The 13,797-nt window shown below is 48.3% G+C and overlaps 7 protein-coding genes across 7 annotated transcripts; 4 read left to right on the top strand and 3 right to left on the bottom strand.

Annotated features, from left to right (window-relative positions):
* Positions 1-1,826: 1,826 nt before the first annotated feature.
* VC83_07107 (uncharacterized protein) lies at positions 1,827-4,087 on the bottom strand. Its single transcript, XM_024470685.1, has 6 exons — positions 3,742-4,087; positions 3,530-3,688; positions 3,105-3,478; positions 2,962-3,055; positions 2,287-2,909; positions 1,827-2,222 (listed from the first exon to the last, which is right to left on the bottom strand). The coding sequence occupies exons 1-6, from the start codon at positions 3,884-3,886 to the stop codon at positions 2,073-2,075; spliced, it is 1,545 nt and encodes a 514-aa protein (XP_024322064.1). The 5' UTR covers positions 3,887-4,087; the 3' UTR covers positions 1,827-2,072.
* Positions 4,088-4,208: 121 nt separating this feature from the next.
* Positions 4,209-5,041, top strand: VC83_07108 (uncharacterized protein; the record flags this gene model as incomplete). Its single annotated transcript, XM_024470686.1, has 2 exons — positions 4,209-4,264; positions 4,327-5,041. The coding sequence occupies 2 exons, from the start codon at positions 4,209-4,211 to the stop codon at positions 5,039-5,041; spliced, it is 771 nt and encodes a 256-aa protein (XP_024322083.1).
* Positions 5,042-5,339: 298 nt separating this feature from the next.
* Positions 5,340-6,734, bottom strand: HSV2 (Phosphatidylinositol 3,5-bisphosphate-binding protein; the record flags this gene model as incomplete). Its single annotated transcript, XM_024470687.1, has 6 exons — positions 5,340-5,799; positions 5,873-5,906; positions 5,956-6,316; positions 6,364-6,461; positions 6,527-6,565; positions 6,626-6,734. The coding sequence occupies 6 exons, from the start codon at positions 6,732-6,734 to the stop codon at positions 5,340-5,342; spliced, it is 1,101 nt and encodes a 366-aa protein (XP_024322082.1).
* Positions 6,735-7,350: 616 nt separating this feature from the next.
* Positions 7,351-9,272, top strand: VC83_07110 (uncharacterized protein). The gene is made up of 8 exons (XM_024470688.1): positions 7,351-7,506; positions 7,565-7,596; positions 7,656-7,699; positions 7,757-7,873; positions 7,929-8,016; positions 8,071-8,208; positions 8,255-8,722; positions 8,774-9,272. The coding sequence occupies exons 1-8, from the start codon at positions 7,486-7,488 to the stop codon at positions 9,006-9,008; spliced, it is 1,143 nt and encodes a 380-aa protein (XP_024322051.1). The 5' UTR covers positions 7,351-7,485; the 3' UTR covers positions 9,009-9,272.
* Positions 9,273-9,696: 424 nt separating this feature from the next.
* Positions 9,697-11,200, top strand: VC83_07111 (uncharacterized protein). Its single transcript, XM_024470689.1, has 5 exons — positions 9,697-10,058; positions 10,107-10,177; positions 10,229-10,331; positions 10,418-10,828; positions 10,884-11,200. The coding sequence occupies exons 1-5, from the start codon at positions 9,888-9,890 to the stop codon at positions 10,962-10,964; spliced, it is 837 nt and encodes a 278-aa protein (XP_024322052.1). The 5' UTR covers positions 9,697-9,887; the 3' UTR covers positions 10,965-11,200.
* Positions 11,201-11,575: 375 nt separating this feature from the next.
* Positions 11,576-13,627, bottom strand: SHO1 (Transmembrane osmosensor). Its single transcript, XM_024470690.1, has 3 exons — positions 12,897-13,627; positions 12,565-12,843; positions 11,576-12,510 (listed from the first exon to the last, which is right to left on the bottom strand). The coding sequence occupies exons 1-3, from the start codon at positions 13,050-13,052 to the stop codon at positions 11,965-11,967; spliced, it is 981 nt and encodes a 326-aa protein (XP_024322049.1). The 5' UTR covers positions 13,053-13,627; the 3' UTR covers positions 11,576-11,964.
* On the top strand, positions 13,100-13,310 carry VC83_07113 (uncharacterized protein; the record flags this gene model as incomplete). The annotated part of the gene is made up of 2 exons (XM_024470691.1): positions 13,100-13,108; positions 13,155-13,310. 2 exons carry the CDS (start codon positions 13,100-13,102, stop codon positions 13,308-13,310), a joined length of 165 nt encoding a protein of 54 aa, XP_024322050.1.
* Positions 13,628-13,797: the final 170 nt, after the last annotated feature.

Genomic DNA, 13,797 nt, shown 5'->3' on the forward strand with positions numbered 1-13,797 from the left:
AAAACAGCAATTATTATCAAAAAATCAAGAAACCACTCTCTTAAAGTGGATTAAGGACCTTACTACAAGTGGCTATGCTCCAAGCCATCGCATATTACGTGAGGTTGCAGAGGAAGTGCGGTCAAATAAGTGTCGGGTCTTCCAAACCCAGGTGAGCTAACCCGTGGAGTGGACCACCTCAGTCAAGTCAACCACCAACCCATCAAACCTGCCATAGACTGGCAGACTCGGCTATTTCTAACTAGTGGCTTGGCAAACCCCATCAAACCAACCGGCCCAGCAGCAGACCCGACCGACCCAGCAGACCCGACCGACCCAGCAGACCCGACCAACTCAACAGACACAAACTCAACAACCACAACTCCAACTACCTAAGTTACCACTTGGGCAAGATTGGGTGCCACGGTTCATTCAGAGGCATCCTAACTTACGTGTTAAGCTAGGAAGAAGGGTTGAGGCACAAAGGATGAATGGGGTCACAAAGCAGGTGTTGAAGGGGTGGTTTGACGCGTACAAGAGCCTCACAACAGAGCTAAAAATCGAAAACTACAACACCTACAACATGGATGAGACTGGATTTTCAATTGGAACAATGCAATCTACACGAATTATAGTCGATTCTACACTTAGGACGCGTTTTCAGGCACATCCAGGAAGGCAGGAATGGGTCTCTGCTGTTGAGTGCATCTGCATGGATGGAACAACCACCGACCCCCTCATTATCTTCAAGGGACAGAATGTACTACAGAGCTGGATTCCAAAGGATGTTATAAGCAAATGGCACTTCTCTGCAAATACAAAGGGATGGACAAGCAATCTTCATGGATTAGAGTGGCTAAAACGTGTTTTTGAGCCCTCTACAAGAGCAAAAGCAACACTTCCAAATGGACAACTACAACAGAGGCTCCTTATTTGTGACGGCCATGACAGCCATATAAGTGGGAGCTTCATATCACACTGCATACAGAATCGCATATCGCTACTTATACTACCTCCACATACCTCTCATGTGTTACAGCCACTTGATGTTGCAATTTTTGGACCTTTGAAAAAACACCTCACAACAGCCCTCTCACACATTAATGAGGCGCAACTCCTACGCATACAGAAGTCGGAATGGATGGATGCATACATACAAGCAAGAGCAGCTGCATTTTCAAATTCAAATATAACTTCTGCTTGGAGAGGGAGTGGGCTACAGCCATTCCAGCCACAAACAGTCATTCGAGCAGCTACACTTCCTACAACAGATGCAGTAATAGTGCGGCCAAAGACTCCAACAGAGCATGACATTTTTGAGAAAGTATTTCTCAATAGTAGTCCACCTGATTTTAATACCCTTCAAAAAGCAAATTCTGTGCTCTCTACAGCTCTAAATCAAGGTGTTTTGAACACTCCTACAAAGCGATATATTCATAAGTTAGCAGATGAGACAGAGAAGCTTAATACACGCCACATACTGCAACAAAGAGAGACAGATAACTTGCGCAGTATAATCCAGAAGCGCAGAGAACAGAACAAGGGCAAAAGAGCAGTTTTGAAGGGTCAATTCCATATCTCTACAAAGGAGTTGCAGTCGCAAGTAGCAGATGCAGAAGCAGCAACAACAGCAACACAAAAGTCGAAAACATCAACAACACCACATGCTACAGCATCTCTAATTGATTTAATTGATGATAGCAGTGAAGAGGAGATGTATGATAGTGATTTAGATGAATTAGCATAGTAATGGTAGAATTATTTGCTATTTTTGGTGGTAGTGGTAGTCTGGTAGTTTGGTGGGGTGCGGGTGGCTCTGGCAAAGCGTCCCGTTACGCCATCCGTCCCGTTACGCCACGACTTACGTTACATAAAAGCTTAATAGCAACATTACCATTGAACTTTACAATGATTTTAGTTGTAAAATTGGGTGGGCCACTCGCGTGTGTGGGCCACTCGCTTGTGAAATACGTTATAAATTTGATCATCGGCATTTTATTGATTAGCTGCACACAAGACAACTTTCCGAGGGTATCATGAATCGACAACCAGCAACCTAACAAAACTAATAGTAGGACACGAACGCCGATTTGTTATACGCCCCCGGGCTTTGGGCTATTCGCTGCGCTGCCTCCACCTCTTTTTACCAGACCTGCAAAGAACGATGCCAATGCCTCGTTTTGGGACTTTCCATCTGGTGTTGACACGCTAGGAGTTTCAGTGTCCAAGCTCCGGTTGTGATCCTATTTAATCAGCATAACTGAACCATATGTTATTATTATCATGGGGCATTCATATCATACGTACCGTTAATCGTTTGAGCATATCATCTACGTCGACCTCGATACCCCCCATGTTACATTGTACAGGCCCAATGTGGCTTTCAACTGGAACGATCGCCTCATCCTGGAAGAATTTTTGCCTAGTCGAGCGCTCTCGCTCAGGCTCTGCAGTGTTACGGATATGGTCTAGAGCCTCGAGCTGGGCCGCCAGGAATGCTTGCGTTTCTTGGCTTTTAATCTCCAATTTTTGGCCGGTGGAGTTGACGTGCATATTGGAAGTGCCATAGCCTCGAGGATCTCGGATAGCCTCTTCGTAGGCGGATATGGCACTCAAACATCCCCCAGATGTTTGAGAATCCGTTCGGAGCTCGTTCTGATCACCTTCCACCGCTTTTTTGCTGGCGTATACTGGGTCCTCAATGTCTGAAGTCCACCCCTGGCTCATTCGCTCGACATCGAAACCATCTCTGAGAACTCGGATCTTTCCCCAAGAGTCCCAATTTGGCGGAACAACAACCTTATCTCGATCGATGACGTTATGCTTTAAAGCCTGTTTTTTCAATAGTGGTTGAATACCAAGTGACGAGTGTATCAGAGGTCGGAGTTGACTTGGTGCAGAGGGTATTGTATATATGAGGGAAGCGCCATCTAAGCCACAACATTAGCATGTAAAACATTGAAGGCGACAAGGAGGTACTACGTTTAAGTAATATGGTTCTCAGCGTCTGCAAAACGAAGTCGAACTCTTCTTCCTTCCAAGCACTTTCCCTTTCCAGTGTCTCCATTTCGTCGGACTGTTCATAATAAGTATTGTAATAATATCTGTGATCCAGAAATACTCACATTCTGGCAAACGACACACAATGGCAGCCCTAATGCATCCTCCCATTCTCCAGGACCTAGGGGCAGACTGACTTCGCCTTCAGATGAAAGAGAACCTCCACCATCCAAAGCCGTTCCCTTTCCTCTGTCACGCCAGCGGATCATGACTTCTTCCATCTTGGCCTTGCACTCCGGACTCAGTGAGACGAGTAATACTCGCAGTAACTTCACCCAGTCCCTCAATTGTTGCAACCAGAGCCATGGCTCAGACCAGTCGAGTAAAACGACAATCAAGGTATTTGGTATTGACTCGGGCGTGAGGAGCGAGCGCAAGAGCGGGGTGAAGGTTGGAGATGGATCTGCCAACAAGTACAAGGACAGTCGGGCTATGGTATCTTTGATGTGTCAGTTAGGTGAAGCAGGCCCAGGATGTGAGCAGTTCATACCCTCATGGTCAGCGTCCAGTACGTCGTGGTAGGTATACCCAAGTGCGAAATCGTTTGCTACAGGCGGCTTCCTGTTTCCATGCCGGCCCTGTGACCTTTTCGTTGATGATTCCGAAGATAGAGCCTCCAAGAACTCTTTTTGGCTATCAGATGAGCCTCCTGTGCGTTTATTAGAAGGTCGCCATGTGAACATCTCGGTATTTTTGGCCTACCTAAAACAAAAACATTCCTCTCTGGGAGGCGCTTTCCGCTAGCTACACTGTCCAACATAGAGGACCATATCTCCTTCTTCGATGTATCCTGGCTCTTGTGCACATCATCTTCCGTGAATTGGGGGTTTGGTGTGTGTATTGACATGATTGTTTATCGTGTTTCCAATTGCTGTATCTCAAAGCTTGCCCAGAGTGGATCAGGCCGTATGTGTGGTTCACAACCAGTTTCCCATTTCTCTACTAACAGAGGCGTCAATAGGCTCCATAAGCACTCATTTATTGCTGTGAAATGTGAAATGCTCTCTTCGAAAGTTGGCGTGGTAGGCCTCCTTTTGGTTGACTTTACTGTGGAGTTGAAAGTACCTATTCGTCGATAACGGGACCTCCCGTGTGTCAGCCTTGCAGATAATAAATAAGTAGCAGGTTCTGGGCACGACAACAACGTCAATCACACACATCCGGTAACCATGAATAGTATACGCCAAGTCCAAGAGCTGAACAGGAGAGAGCTAGAAAATGGAGTGTATGTTAAGGAAACTTCATTGAACTTGATATATAGTGTTCACGCCTTCTAACGAGCATTAGTTCCCCAGAGGCGTCATGGCATTCCGACTACAAAGACACGGCGTATATCTACATAGGAGGGCTACCGTTCCAGCTATCTGAGGGCGACATCATAACTATTTTTTCTCAGTATGGCGAACCGACGTTTATTAATCTTGTGCGCGACAAAGAAACAGGAGAATCTAAAGGATTTGCTTTTCTGAAATACGAAGACCAGAGGAGTACAGACCTTGCCGTTGATAACCTCGGTGGCACAAAAATCATGAACAGAGTCCTGAGAGTTGATCATACAAGATACAAGAAGCAGGATGAGGAGCCAGATAAAGGACTTGTCCTAGACGATGAAGGCATACGCTCGAATATAAACGACTCTGCGGGGCCCAATAACCACGAGAAGGAGAGAGAACGACTGATGTCGAAGGAGGAAAGTGAGCTTAAGGCTCTCGAAGACGAACATGACGATGAAGACCCCATGAAAGAATTCCTCATTCGTGAGAAAAGGGAAGGGGTTGCAACGAGGTTGCGTCGAGGTCAAGATGAGAAACCTAGATCCCGGGACCACAGAGAGAGGCACCACCACCGGAGTCGTCGCTCTTCCAGGTCACGTAGTCCTAGAGAAAGGGCTCACCACTCTCGCCAGGATAATGCTAGAAAGAGGTCACGTTACGACAGCCACAGGACCGTACGTGAAGATGAAGAGGTAAAATATGCACGTGGGTGGAAGGACAAGTTCTAAGTTATTTCATGGCTGGGATTGATATGTGGCCACAACTAAGCCAACTACAACCAAAGCACATTTCCAGATACCAAGCTGGCCGATAAGGATCTTGCTCAACCACCGCAAATATTGTGTCTACTTCCAAATACTTCGTTATGTTTGCTGAAGAGATGCCGCTGATCCCCGGCTGCTTATTGGCTTGGCTTTAGTGGAATGCTCTTGGAATCGAACATCCATCACCCAATTTTGGTCACATTGATTGACAATGCGCGGCTCAATCGTAAGACCATGTATTCTTTCCTGATCGAGAGCAACATCATGACGGGCCAAGATACCTCTTCCAGCCATCGCGGACGCAATAGCGCTTTCCATCGTCGCCTTCTGCAAGGATAAATTTTTCCCACCGCCCGTCACGTCCAGCACTGATGACAATGAGGCTGTGGTCGCTGGTCCAGCCGATGACTCCCTTCCGCGGCCTAGAGGCTTCAGAAGTGCTGTCAAGAAGTGAGGACTCTTGAGATACGGCATCGCCCAACTCGAAATGTGCCGACGCGAAAGAATAAATATCTGAGAATACACGTGGTAACATGGGTATTCTGCTGAGGATACCCCACTTTTGAGTTGGAGCTTCATCTCCCACTGGCGAGGGACTGCCACTACCCATCGAGGTGAGGCGTCGGTTAGGGTTGCTTGAATCTGGTCTTGCCACCTTTGAAGGATGGGGCATATCAAAGACATGCAACGTCGACTTGTCTGAGGTAACTGCCAGCATTTGGCTGGACGGTGAGATAGATATCGAAAAAATAGAGGCATGGTCAACACCCCGCCTTAACTCGGCAATACGAGCACCATTGCGTGTTCCAAATACGCGTATCAATGTGCCCTATGACGAATATCAGCTACTCCGGTGCAGGATAGAGGATGAGGCATACTCGCCGTCTTGCTTGCTGTTGCCATGATCTCACCGTCTGGACTAATTTCAATAGCCCGCAAGGGAGATGTATGTGCCGGGATGATTCGCACACCTCCCGTCTCGAGTTCAACCAGATGCACCTGACCTGGAGTACGCCCGGGGAACGCCAGTAATTGTGACGATAAGCAACAGAGGCCCAGGGGATTGTCGGCAGTATCGGAAATAGAAACCTTCTCTGGGGGGGAAGAAAAAACATACACATGGACACTGTTCTGTAGTACGACGACGATCCGTTGTCTCGTTAATCGGACCCTTCGGACTGCAGTCCGAAATTCAAGAGTTATTACAGCCTTCTGCTTCGCATCATCCCATATTATCACCTGGCCCTCTCAGCTTATGTGATGTTGAATCTCTGTGAATGTCTCACCTTGTTGAGTGGGAATTTGGGTTGCTTCCCGCCTCCAACCAGAGCTATATAATTCGCTCTGGCCAACATGTCCACGGTTCCCACCCCGCCATTGAAATCTATGGCCGTAGGTTAGTTTTTAAGAACGAGCGTAAACGTTCAACAGTCCAACAGGCACCCATACCTCGTGATACCCGTAGCTCGCACGGGTCAGAATTAAAAACTACAAGAGACTATTAGAATAGTTCATAGATCACCATCAGCGGATGATTCCCCAACGTACTACAAAACCCCGAGTCCAACCCAACTGAAAAGCACGTTGCGTCGTCGTTGAAGGCTGCGTACAACGCCACAGGGCTAACCGACGGCTCGATGGCTGGCCTTGTATTCATATTCCGTAGATCTTGGCAGGTACGACTGCTGTGAGGGCTAAAACAAAGGCAAATCTAGAATGGAAAGCCTTTCGTTCTTGCTAAGCTAGGTCCTGTAGGTGCATTGCGGTTTTGTATGTGTTGTGGTGAAGAATGTTCAACCCCGCCAGATCTGTCAAACGCGGACTGATTTGACAAAAGGTCCCGGGCTAGGCACGCTCGCCTCGTCGTTCTAGCGGCAATATAACGTGATGGGATGTTTTACCAAGTTGCTATTTATAAGTTTGCGTGATAACTATTTTGTTTTCTCTCGAATTCAACCTTCTTGAAGGGAATATAACGGGTAACTGAAGCCTTATCAACTTTGCCTTGGATCCAAAGAGTAGTGGTATGGTAGGTGATATTGGCATGGTAGTACCCCCATGGTTTGGTACATCCAACTTGGTAAGGATTACGACTGTTAGCGCCTCTTCAGCCTCGTCTCTTCAAGTACCTTACCATAGTAGTACTACCAGGTAACGTTAGTAACCTAAAGTGTATTTCTGAAAGGGAGGTGAACCAAATAGGCTAGTCCCAATTTGACCCATCACATTACCTTGGGCCCTGAATTTCGCTACTTCCCAGTGCCAACCCCTAACTTTCATATTGGAGACCTCCCCATCAACCTCTTCTACACTCGGGAGCATCAACATCTCACTTACACCCCCTTCCACCATACTCTATCACCCTTCGAATTCAATTGGGCATCCCAATACCTAGATTGTCCGACGCCATGTCTTCTCCATTGGGCGCAGTGAGCACTCCCCATCGCATACCGACCAAATCATTGTGCTAACCTTTAGATGTCCCAGATCCGGATCCGCAAGAAGAAGAACGTGAAGAAGTATGGCCTTGATCTGATTCACGCTTGAGATCTGCTGCTAACCTGTTTGTTTCCTTCAGAGGTATCCAATTCAGCATTGCTGTCGTGGGCGCATCTGGCTCCGGTGAGAGGATCTCCCTCAAACGCGTCTATCTGTATTCGGAACTAATATTTTGAGAAGGCCGAACAACTTTCGTCAACACTCTCTGCGGCAAGAAGGTGCTTCCTGGCAAGGATGATGATGATGCAGCGAATGCGCATATCGAGGAAGGCGTCAAAATCAAGCCAATCACTGTCGGTGAGCAAAGCCTCGAACAAACTGCCAACGGAAACAACACTGATTCGGATAACAGAACTCGAGTTGGACGAAGAGGGAACGCGTATTTCTCTGACTGTTGTCGATACGCCCGGTTTCGGAGATCAAATTGACAACGAGGCGAGGTACGCACTCATTAAGAGATAATATCCTTATACGGGTTACTGACAACTGTATAGCTTCGGCGAGATTGTTGGCTACCTCGAGCGACAGTACGATGACATTCTTGCGGAGGAGTCGCGCATTAAGCGTAACCCACGATTCCGCGACAATCGTGTTCATGCTCTTCTCTACTTTATTACTCCTACAGGACACGGGTATGCACCCCGTCATATAAAGCGATATTCGATCTGACTGGCGTAGACTCCGTGAACTAGATATCGAACTCATGAAGCGACTTTCACCAAGAGTCAATGTGATCCCTGTCATCGGGAAAGCCGACTCTCTCACGCCCGCTGAGTTGGCTGAATCCAAGAAGCTTGTCATGGAGGATATCGAGCACTATCGCATTCCTGTGTACAACTTCCCTTATGACATCGAGGAGGACGATGAGGATACTGTCGAAGAAAATGCTGAGCTCCGAGGTCTCATGCCGTTCGCTATTGTCGGCTCCGAGGAAGTTGTCGAGATCGGTGGTCGCAAAGTTAGAGCCAGACAGTACCCATGGGGTGTTGTAGAGGTCGACAACCCCAGGCACTCCGACTTCCTTGCTATCCGTAGTGCTCTTCTGCACAGTCACTTGGCGGATCTGAAGGAGATTACCCATGACTTCCTTTACGAAAATTACCGTACCGAGAAGCTCAGCAAGAGCGTTGATGGCGGCGCTGGAGCGTAGGTTCCCCAGTGAGCAGAGCAGTTGTATGTTTACTGATGTTTTACTAGGGACTCTTCTATGAACCCCGAGGATCTTGCCTCGCAATCTGTCAGGCTCAAGGAGGAGCAGCTCCGCAGAGAGGAGGAGAAGCTGCGCGAGATCGAGATCAAGGTGCAGCGCGAGATCAACGAGAAGAGACAAGAGCTTTTGGCCCGCGAGAGCCAACTGAAGGAGATTGAAGCAAGGATGCACCGCGAACAGACTGCGCATCTCGAGGCCACGAATGGTCACGCCGAGGAGTGAGGTGCTAAAATTATTCCATTGCCGCTTTGTCAATATTACTCTGGGACGATGCTTCCCGACCGCCGAGCGATACCTCTGTGTGGATTGTTTTCGCATGGGAGAGGTATTTTTTTGTACTCTCAAAACTCATGTAGCTTTTCTTTCAGTTTCTATTTTGCAAACACGGAGACTCTCGGTTAAGCTACCCTCAGTCTGTTACTAATATGCTACGAATGTTGAACGATGGTGTTGTACTATGTAAGAGTGTTATTCATGAAAATCTTCCCCTGCATTGTCGCCCCAAAAAGCCATAAAGTGATATGTTACGTGGATGTCGTACTACTGAGCCTGTTGGAGCACCGGGCTATTGAGGTATCACAGGAGGGACTCAAAGATTATATTATGAAATTAAGGTGCTGCACTGTACAACTAAACGGATAGACAGTTACCGTGCCAGTACTCCAGTCCTTACTCCTTACTGTACAGGACTATGCAAGTAAGCTGGGAAAAAAAGGAAATAAGCTATATTCAAAGACTATACAGCACCTACACAAGCAAGTAAGCTGGGGAAAGAAAGAAGCTATATTCAAAGACTATACAGCACCTACACAAGCAAGTAAGCTGGGGAAAGAAAGAAGCTATATTCACAGACTGGAGAAGATGTGGAGTCGCGGCTACATGAATGTTGTACATGGATATTGGAGCAAGCGAATCATGACTAAGAAACAGTGGCCCCTGTCGCCACTTGGTGGGACTCCCAGGATGTTGGAGCCTGCCGATGACCTGACATCGCCTTGAACCTTCACAGATCAGATCAAGAGTATAGCTCACTTCATAACGGACCGCCAAACGAATTACTATACTACGAGGCTCAGCGGCTTTCTATAACGCTATTTGACGATGGCCGATACCACGAAATATACTCAGGCGCGCCAGCACGATTCCCTCGATGACACCCACTACACCCAGGCCCCACCATCGTATGAAGACCAGCCCAGCTCAAGCAGAGATGAAGACGCACTGCTCGGGGGCCCAAGGAACAGTGAAGATAATGTTCCAGATGACTTCAAGGTATTTGACCACGCTGGTCTGGACATGAGCAGGGCTGACTCAACTTAGTTTGGGGGATCCGTGGCGGAGGCCACAATCGATATTCGAATGCAGTTCGTACGAAAGGTCTACGCTATCCTGTCAGTTGCCCTTCCTCGCCCACCAAATAACATTTTACTGACATAACTAAGCACTGTGCAATTGCTAGCAACCGCCGTCCTGAGCTCGATATCTTTCTTCCACAGTGGTTACAAGGACTGGATTCAGAGTAATCAGTGGATGATGTGGACTTCTGTATGCATTTCCGGTCCTTCAGCCTGCTAATTTTTCGGCTCTGGTTTATCTTACAAATATTGAGCATCGTGCTGACATAGTCCCAGATGTTTGGTGCGATCGGGTTCATGTTGCTCACGTATTGGAAACGGAAGTCCTATCCAACCAATCTCCTTTTCCTGGCCGGTTTCACAGGTCTCGAGGCTTACGCCATCTCCGTGGTCGTGTCCTTCTACCAATCTCGACTTGTTCTCCAAGCTGTTTTGATAACCGCAGGGCTCTTCATTGGCCTGACTCTTTTCGCCTGCCAAACCAAATATGATTTCACCTCGTGGATGCCGTACCTGCTCGGTACTCTGTGGGCGGTGATATTGTTTGGCTTCATGGCAGCGTTCTTCCCGCATAACAGCAAAGTCGAGTTGGCATACTCGGGAATCGTTGCGCTCCTTTTCTCGGCGTATATTCTTGTCGATACGCAGCTGATCATGCGTCATTATCACGTGGAGGAAGAGATTGCAGTAAGTGCAGCAGCCTTTATAGAAATGAAACCTCATTCTAACGGTGCGATTTTAGGCAAGCATTTCCCTATACCTCGATATTCTCAACTTGTTCCTCGCCATTCTTCGGATCCTCAACAACCAGCAGAATAATTAAGGGCGGCACCGATTCAATATCCAGGGTTCCAAGTAACTCTCCAAGTTATGGGGAAGTGAATAGCACCTAATAGTTGAGATTACAAGGACAGGGTTCGGCGTCGACTACTGGGAATCAGTAGATGGTTTTTTTTGGCACCCTCTTGTGTTTTCACAAACGTATCTGTAGCTCTTATTTCAGCACGCGTTATCGTATCTGTATTCTAGGGCCTCTGAATAATACATGCCAGTAGCACGTATAATTTTATATGCTGCAGCGTGAAGTGAAGTAATGGCCAAGGTTCCACTTGCTCCTACTCAAGCTTTTGTCATCAGTTGGTGCTGAGATTATGCACCTCCATGAGCGGCAAAGGCTCATCTGGGCGATGTAAAAGTTCACATCTAGTACCAGTGGAGTAACGCTTCCTTGGCATATTGATGGGAATGAGCTACTGACTCTAAGATTGTTGGCTTTTGGTAGTAACAAACTATCTGACATCAATCACCAATGACTGAGTAGCACGATCTGCAAGTGAACCTTTGCCGTAGCCCTCGCAAGGTCAATATTACAGTTTTCAGCACCCTTCAACACGCTTCAACCAATTAACAAGACACATCAGGGGCTACATCAACGATGTTTATAATTTTCATTTACACTTTTCAATTTCAACCAGTGAGTGTATGCATGTAACATTTTCCTGAGTCCACCACGAGATGAGGGTGCCTGACGACGAGTAGCCCAGATGTATGTGCCATATTCCCCCATCATCAATCCAACGCCAGTTGCAAGTCCAACAAGATGTCTTCCCTAGAATAAACCGCTAATACAGAACTTCCCAGCAGCCTCGACCGCACACGGACAAGGCGAGGCCGGCACTTTAAAAATAACATGTCCCGCTCTCGTGCCAGAGCCGCGGGGCCAGAGGGCAAGAATACATTAACAAAGGAAATGATACCCGTACGATAGGGTGTGAGTACATAATCAGTCGTCATTACTTAAACCTGACAAATTCGCCATTGCACTATAATAGAATGAGATAATTCGAAGGGGCAATGCCCGTGTCGCCGTTGGCCTTCTTCGCTTGCCACCACCTTCCGCTCACGTCGGAAACCTCTAGGATCTCGTGTTTCGAGAAGCTGATCTCGTTGGCGTCGTCGGGATTCGCCTCGTATGAGTAGATGGCTTTCGCCCTGTAGGGGTATTCTGTCGGGGCGACAACCTCGGGGACGGTCTGCTCGGGAATCTGGCTCGGTGCGCCGGTCCCAGAGTTGACGGGGGCGGGGCTGTTGCCGAAGCGCTGCTGGATAGATCCCTTATCGGTTCCCATCCCTGCGTTGGTGAAACCGGACTGGACAGGTGACGAGGTTTCGAATCCATTGAGTTGCGCGGAGGTGTACATCTGTGGAGCCTGGCGCGAAATAGAAGTATCAGGTCGGCCGCTTCCATAGGCGTGGGACATGCCGCGGTTGCTGCTCGCAGAAGGCTGCTCCTTGTGAAGAGCAAACGAGTCGAGGTAGGCGCGGGAGACCGCAGATGGAGTAGATCCGAAGTAAAATATCCAAACAACCTACAGCGAATTAGTATGATGTGTAAAACAGTGCACGTTGGAAGGAGATCTTACGGTAACCATGCAGAGAAGAATGTCTCCCGCAGCCATGGCATTCATCGACCCAATGGGGGCGAAAATAACGCCGTTGATAGCTGAGCTTGTCACGGTGAATCCAATAGCCAGGAAGCCAACGACCGCTACGCTGTAAGTCGCAGATGTGTTGGAAGCGATAACCACAAAGACGCCGATAATGCAGGCCAGCATATAGAAGACGGCGAACCAGGCGTAGCTCTGCACGTCGCCGTTCACATCGGTGACAATCGTCCCGATAAGAGCAATTAACCAGGCCAGCTGATGAAGAGTTAGTTGGTGATATGGCATTCTGTTGTTTCAGCAAGACTTACCAGCGCTATGGAGAGTGTGGCCAGAGCGAAAGGGTCGCCGAAGATATTATCCATGCTCATCCCGCCCATTCCCCCAGCGCGCCCTCTCATGGATGAGCCCATATTGCCGTTCATTTTGCGTAGTGATGGCGAGTGCAGCGATCCGTAAGATGGCATAAGGAAAACCGGATCACTGATGGTATCCCGAACCCCCTTCCCAGATTATGCCGTGGGTAAGTCGGGTCGCAATTCAGTCGTCGGGTCCGTCGAGAAGTACAGTCGATGGCGAAGGGCGACGAAGAGAGTGTCGCGCGCGTGATACGAGCTGCTGCTGAGCGACAATTAAAGGACCGCGAAGAAAGGAAGGCGATGGAGAGCTCGACTAGCGGTATCTCTCAGGCGCGAATGGAATCAGCTGGCGACGTTGCTGGCTGAGGACGACGTCGTGGTGGCTGGCGGTGGGTTTGGGCTGACAGTTGGGGAGACGAGAGAGAGACAATCTCGGGATAGGAAGCACAGACCACACACACACACAGGACGGAGGAGTCCGTGTAGGAGAATTTGAATCCGTATTTGAGGGCTGGGTGACTTCTAAGGGCAAAGGGCAGACGAGTTGTTGGATTGTATGGTGTATGGGGTGTTGATATGCGACGCGATGGGTGATGTGAGACGTGGGAGAAAATGAAATTGAGAAGGGGAGCGTTTCAAAAAGGCTGGTTGGAGGTGTTGACTGGGCTGTGGACTGGGCTGTGGACTGGGCTGTGGACTGGGCTGTGGACTGGGCTGTGGACTGGCGGCTAGGCTGTGGACTGGATCTGAGTCGCTAGTAGAGCAAGTGGACCTTTGGGAACAGCTCCAATCAATGGTTGTACAGAAAAAGGTTGTACAGAAAAAGGTTGTACAGAAAAAGGGGTAGTTGAAA

The sequence above is a fragment of the Pseudogymnoascus destructans genome (genome assembly GCF_001641265.1).
Source record: "Pseudogymnoascus destructans isolate 20631-21 unplaced genomic scaffold scaffold_17, whole genome shotgun sequence".
NCBI lineage: Eukaryota > Fungi > Ascomycota > Leotiomycetes > Thelebolales > Thelebolaceae > Pseudogymnoascus > Pseudogymnoascus destructans.

Coding starts and splice junctions, on each gene's coding strand:
- VC83_07107 (XM_024470685.1), bottom strand. CDS start 3,886: ATGTCAATACACACACCAAACCCCCAATTCACGGAAGATGATGTGCAC. Junction 3,056..3,104: donor TGTGTGTCGTTTGCCAGAAT/GTGAGTATTTCT, acceptor TATTATGAACAG/TCCGACGAAATGGAGACACT. Junction 2,223..2,286: donor ATATGCTCAAACGATTAACG/GTACGTATGATA, acceptor CTGATTAAATAG/GATCACAACCGGAGCTTGGA.
- VC83_07111 (XM_024470689.1), top strand. CDS start 9,888: ATGGCCGATACCACGAAATATACTCAGGCGCGCCAGCACGATTCCCTC. Junction 10,059..10,106: donor ATGTTCCAGATGACTTCAAG/GTATTTGACCAC, acceptor GACTCAACTTAG/TTTGGGGGATCCGTGGCGGA. Junction 10,332..10,417: donor AGTGGATGATGTGGACTTCT/GTATGCATTTCC, acceptor ACATAGTCCCAG/ATGTTTGGTGCGATCGGGTT.
- SHO1 (XM_024470690.1), bottom strand. CDS start 13,052: ATGCCATCTTACGGATCGCTGCACTCGCCATCACTACGCAAAATGAAC. Junction 12,844..12,896: donor CCACACTCTCCATAGCGCTG/GTAAGTCTTGCT, acceptor ACTCTTCATCAG/CTGGCCTGGTTAATTGCTCT. Junction 12,511..12,564: donor TTCTTCTCTGCATGGTTACC/GTAAGATCTCCT, acceptor AATTCGCTGTAG/GTTGTTTGGATATTTTACTT.
- VC83_07110 (XM_024470688.1), top strand. CDS start 7,486: ATGTCTTCTCCATTGGGCGCA. Junction 7,700..7,756: donor CGTGGGCGCATCTGGCTCCG/GTGAGAGGATCT, acceptor TATTTTGAGAAG/GCCGAACAACTTTCGTCAAC. Junction 8,723..8,773: donor GTTGATGGCGGCGCTGGAGC/GTAGGTTCCCCA, acceptor ATGTTTTACTAG/GGACTCTTCTATGAACCCCG.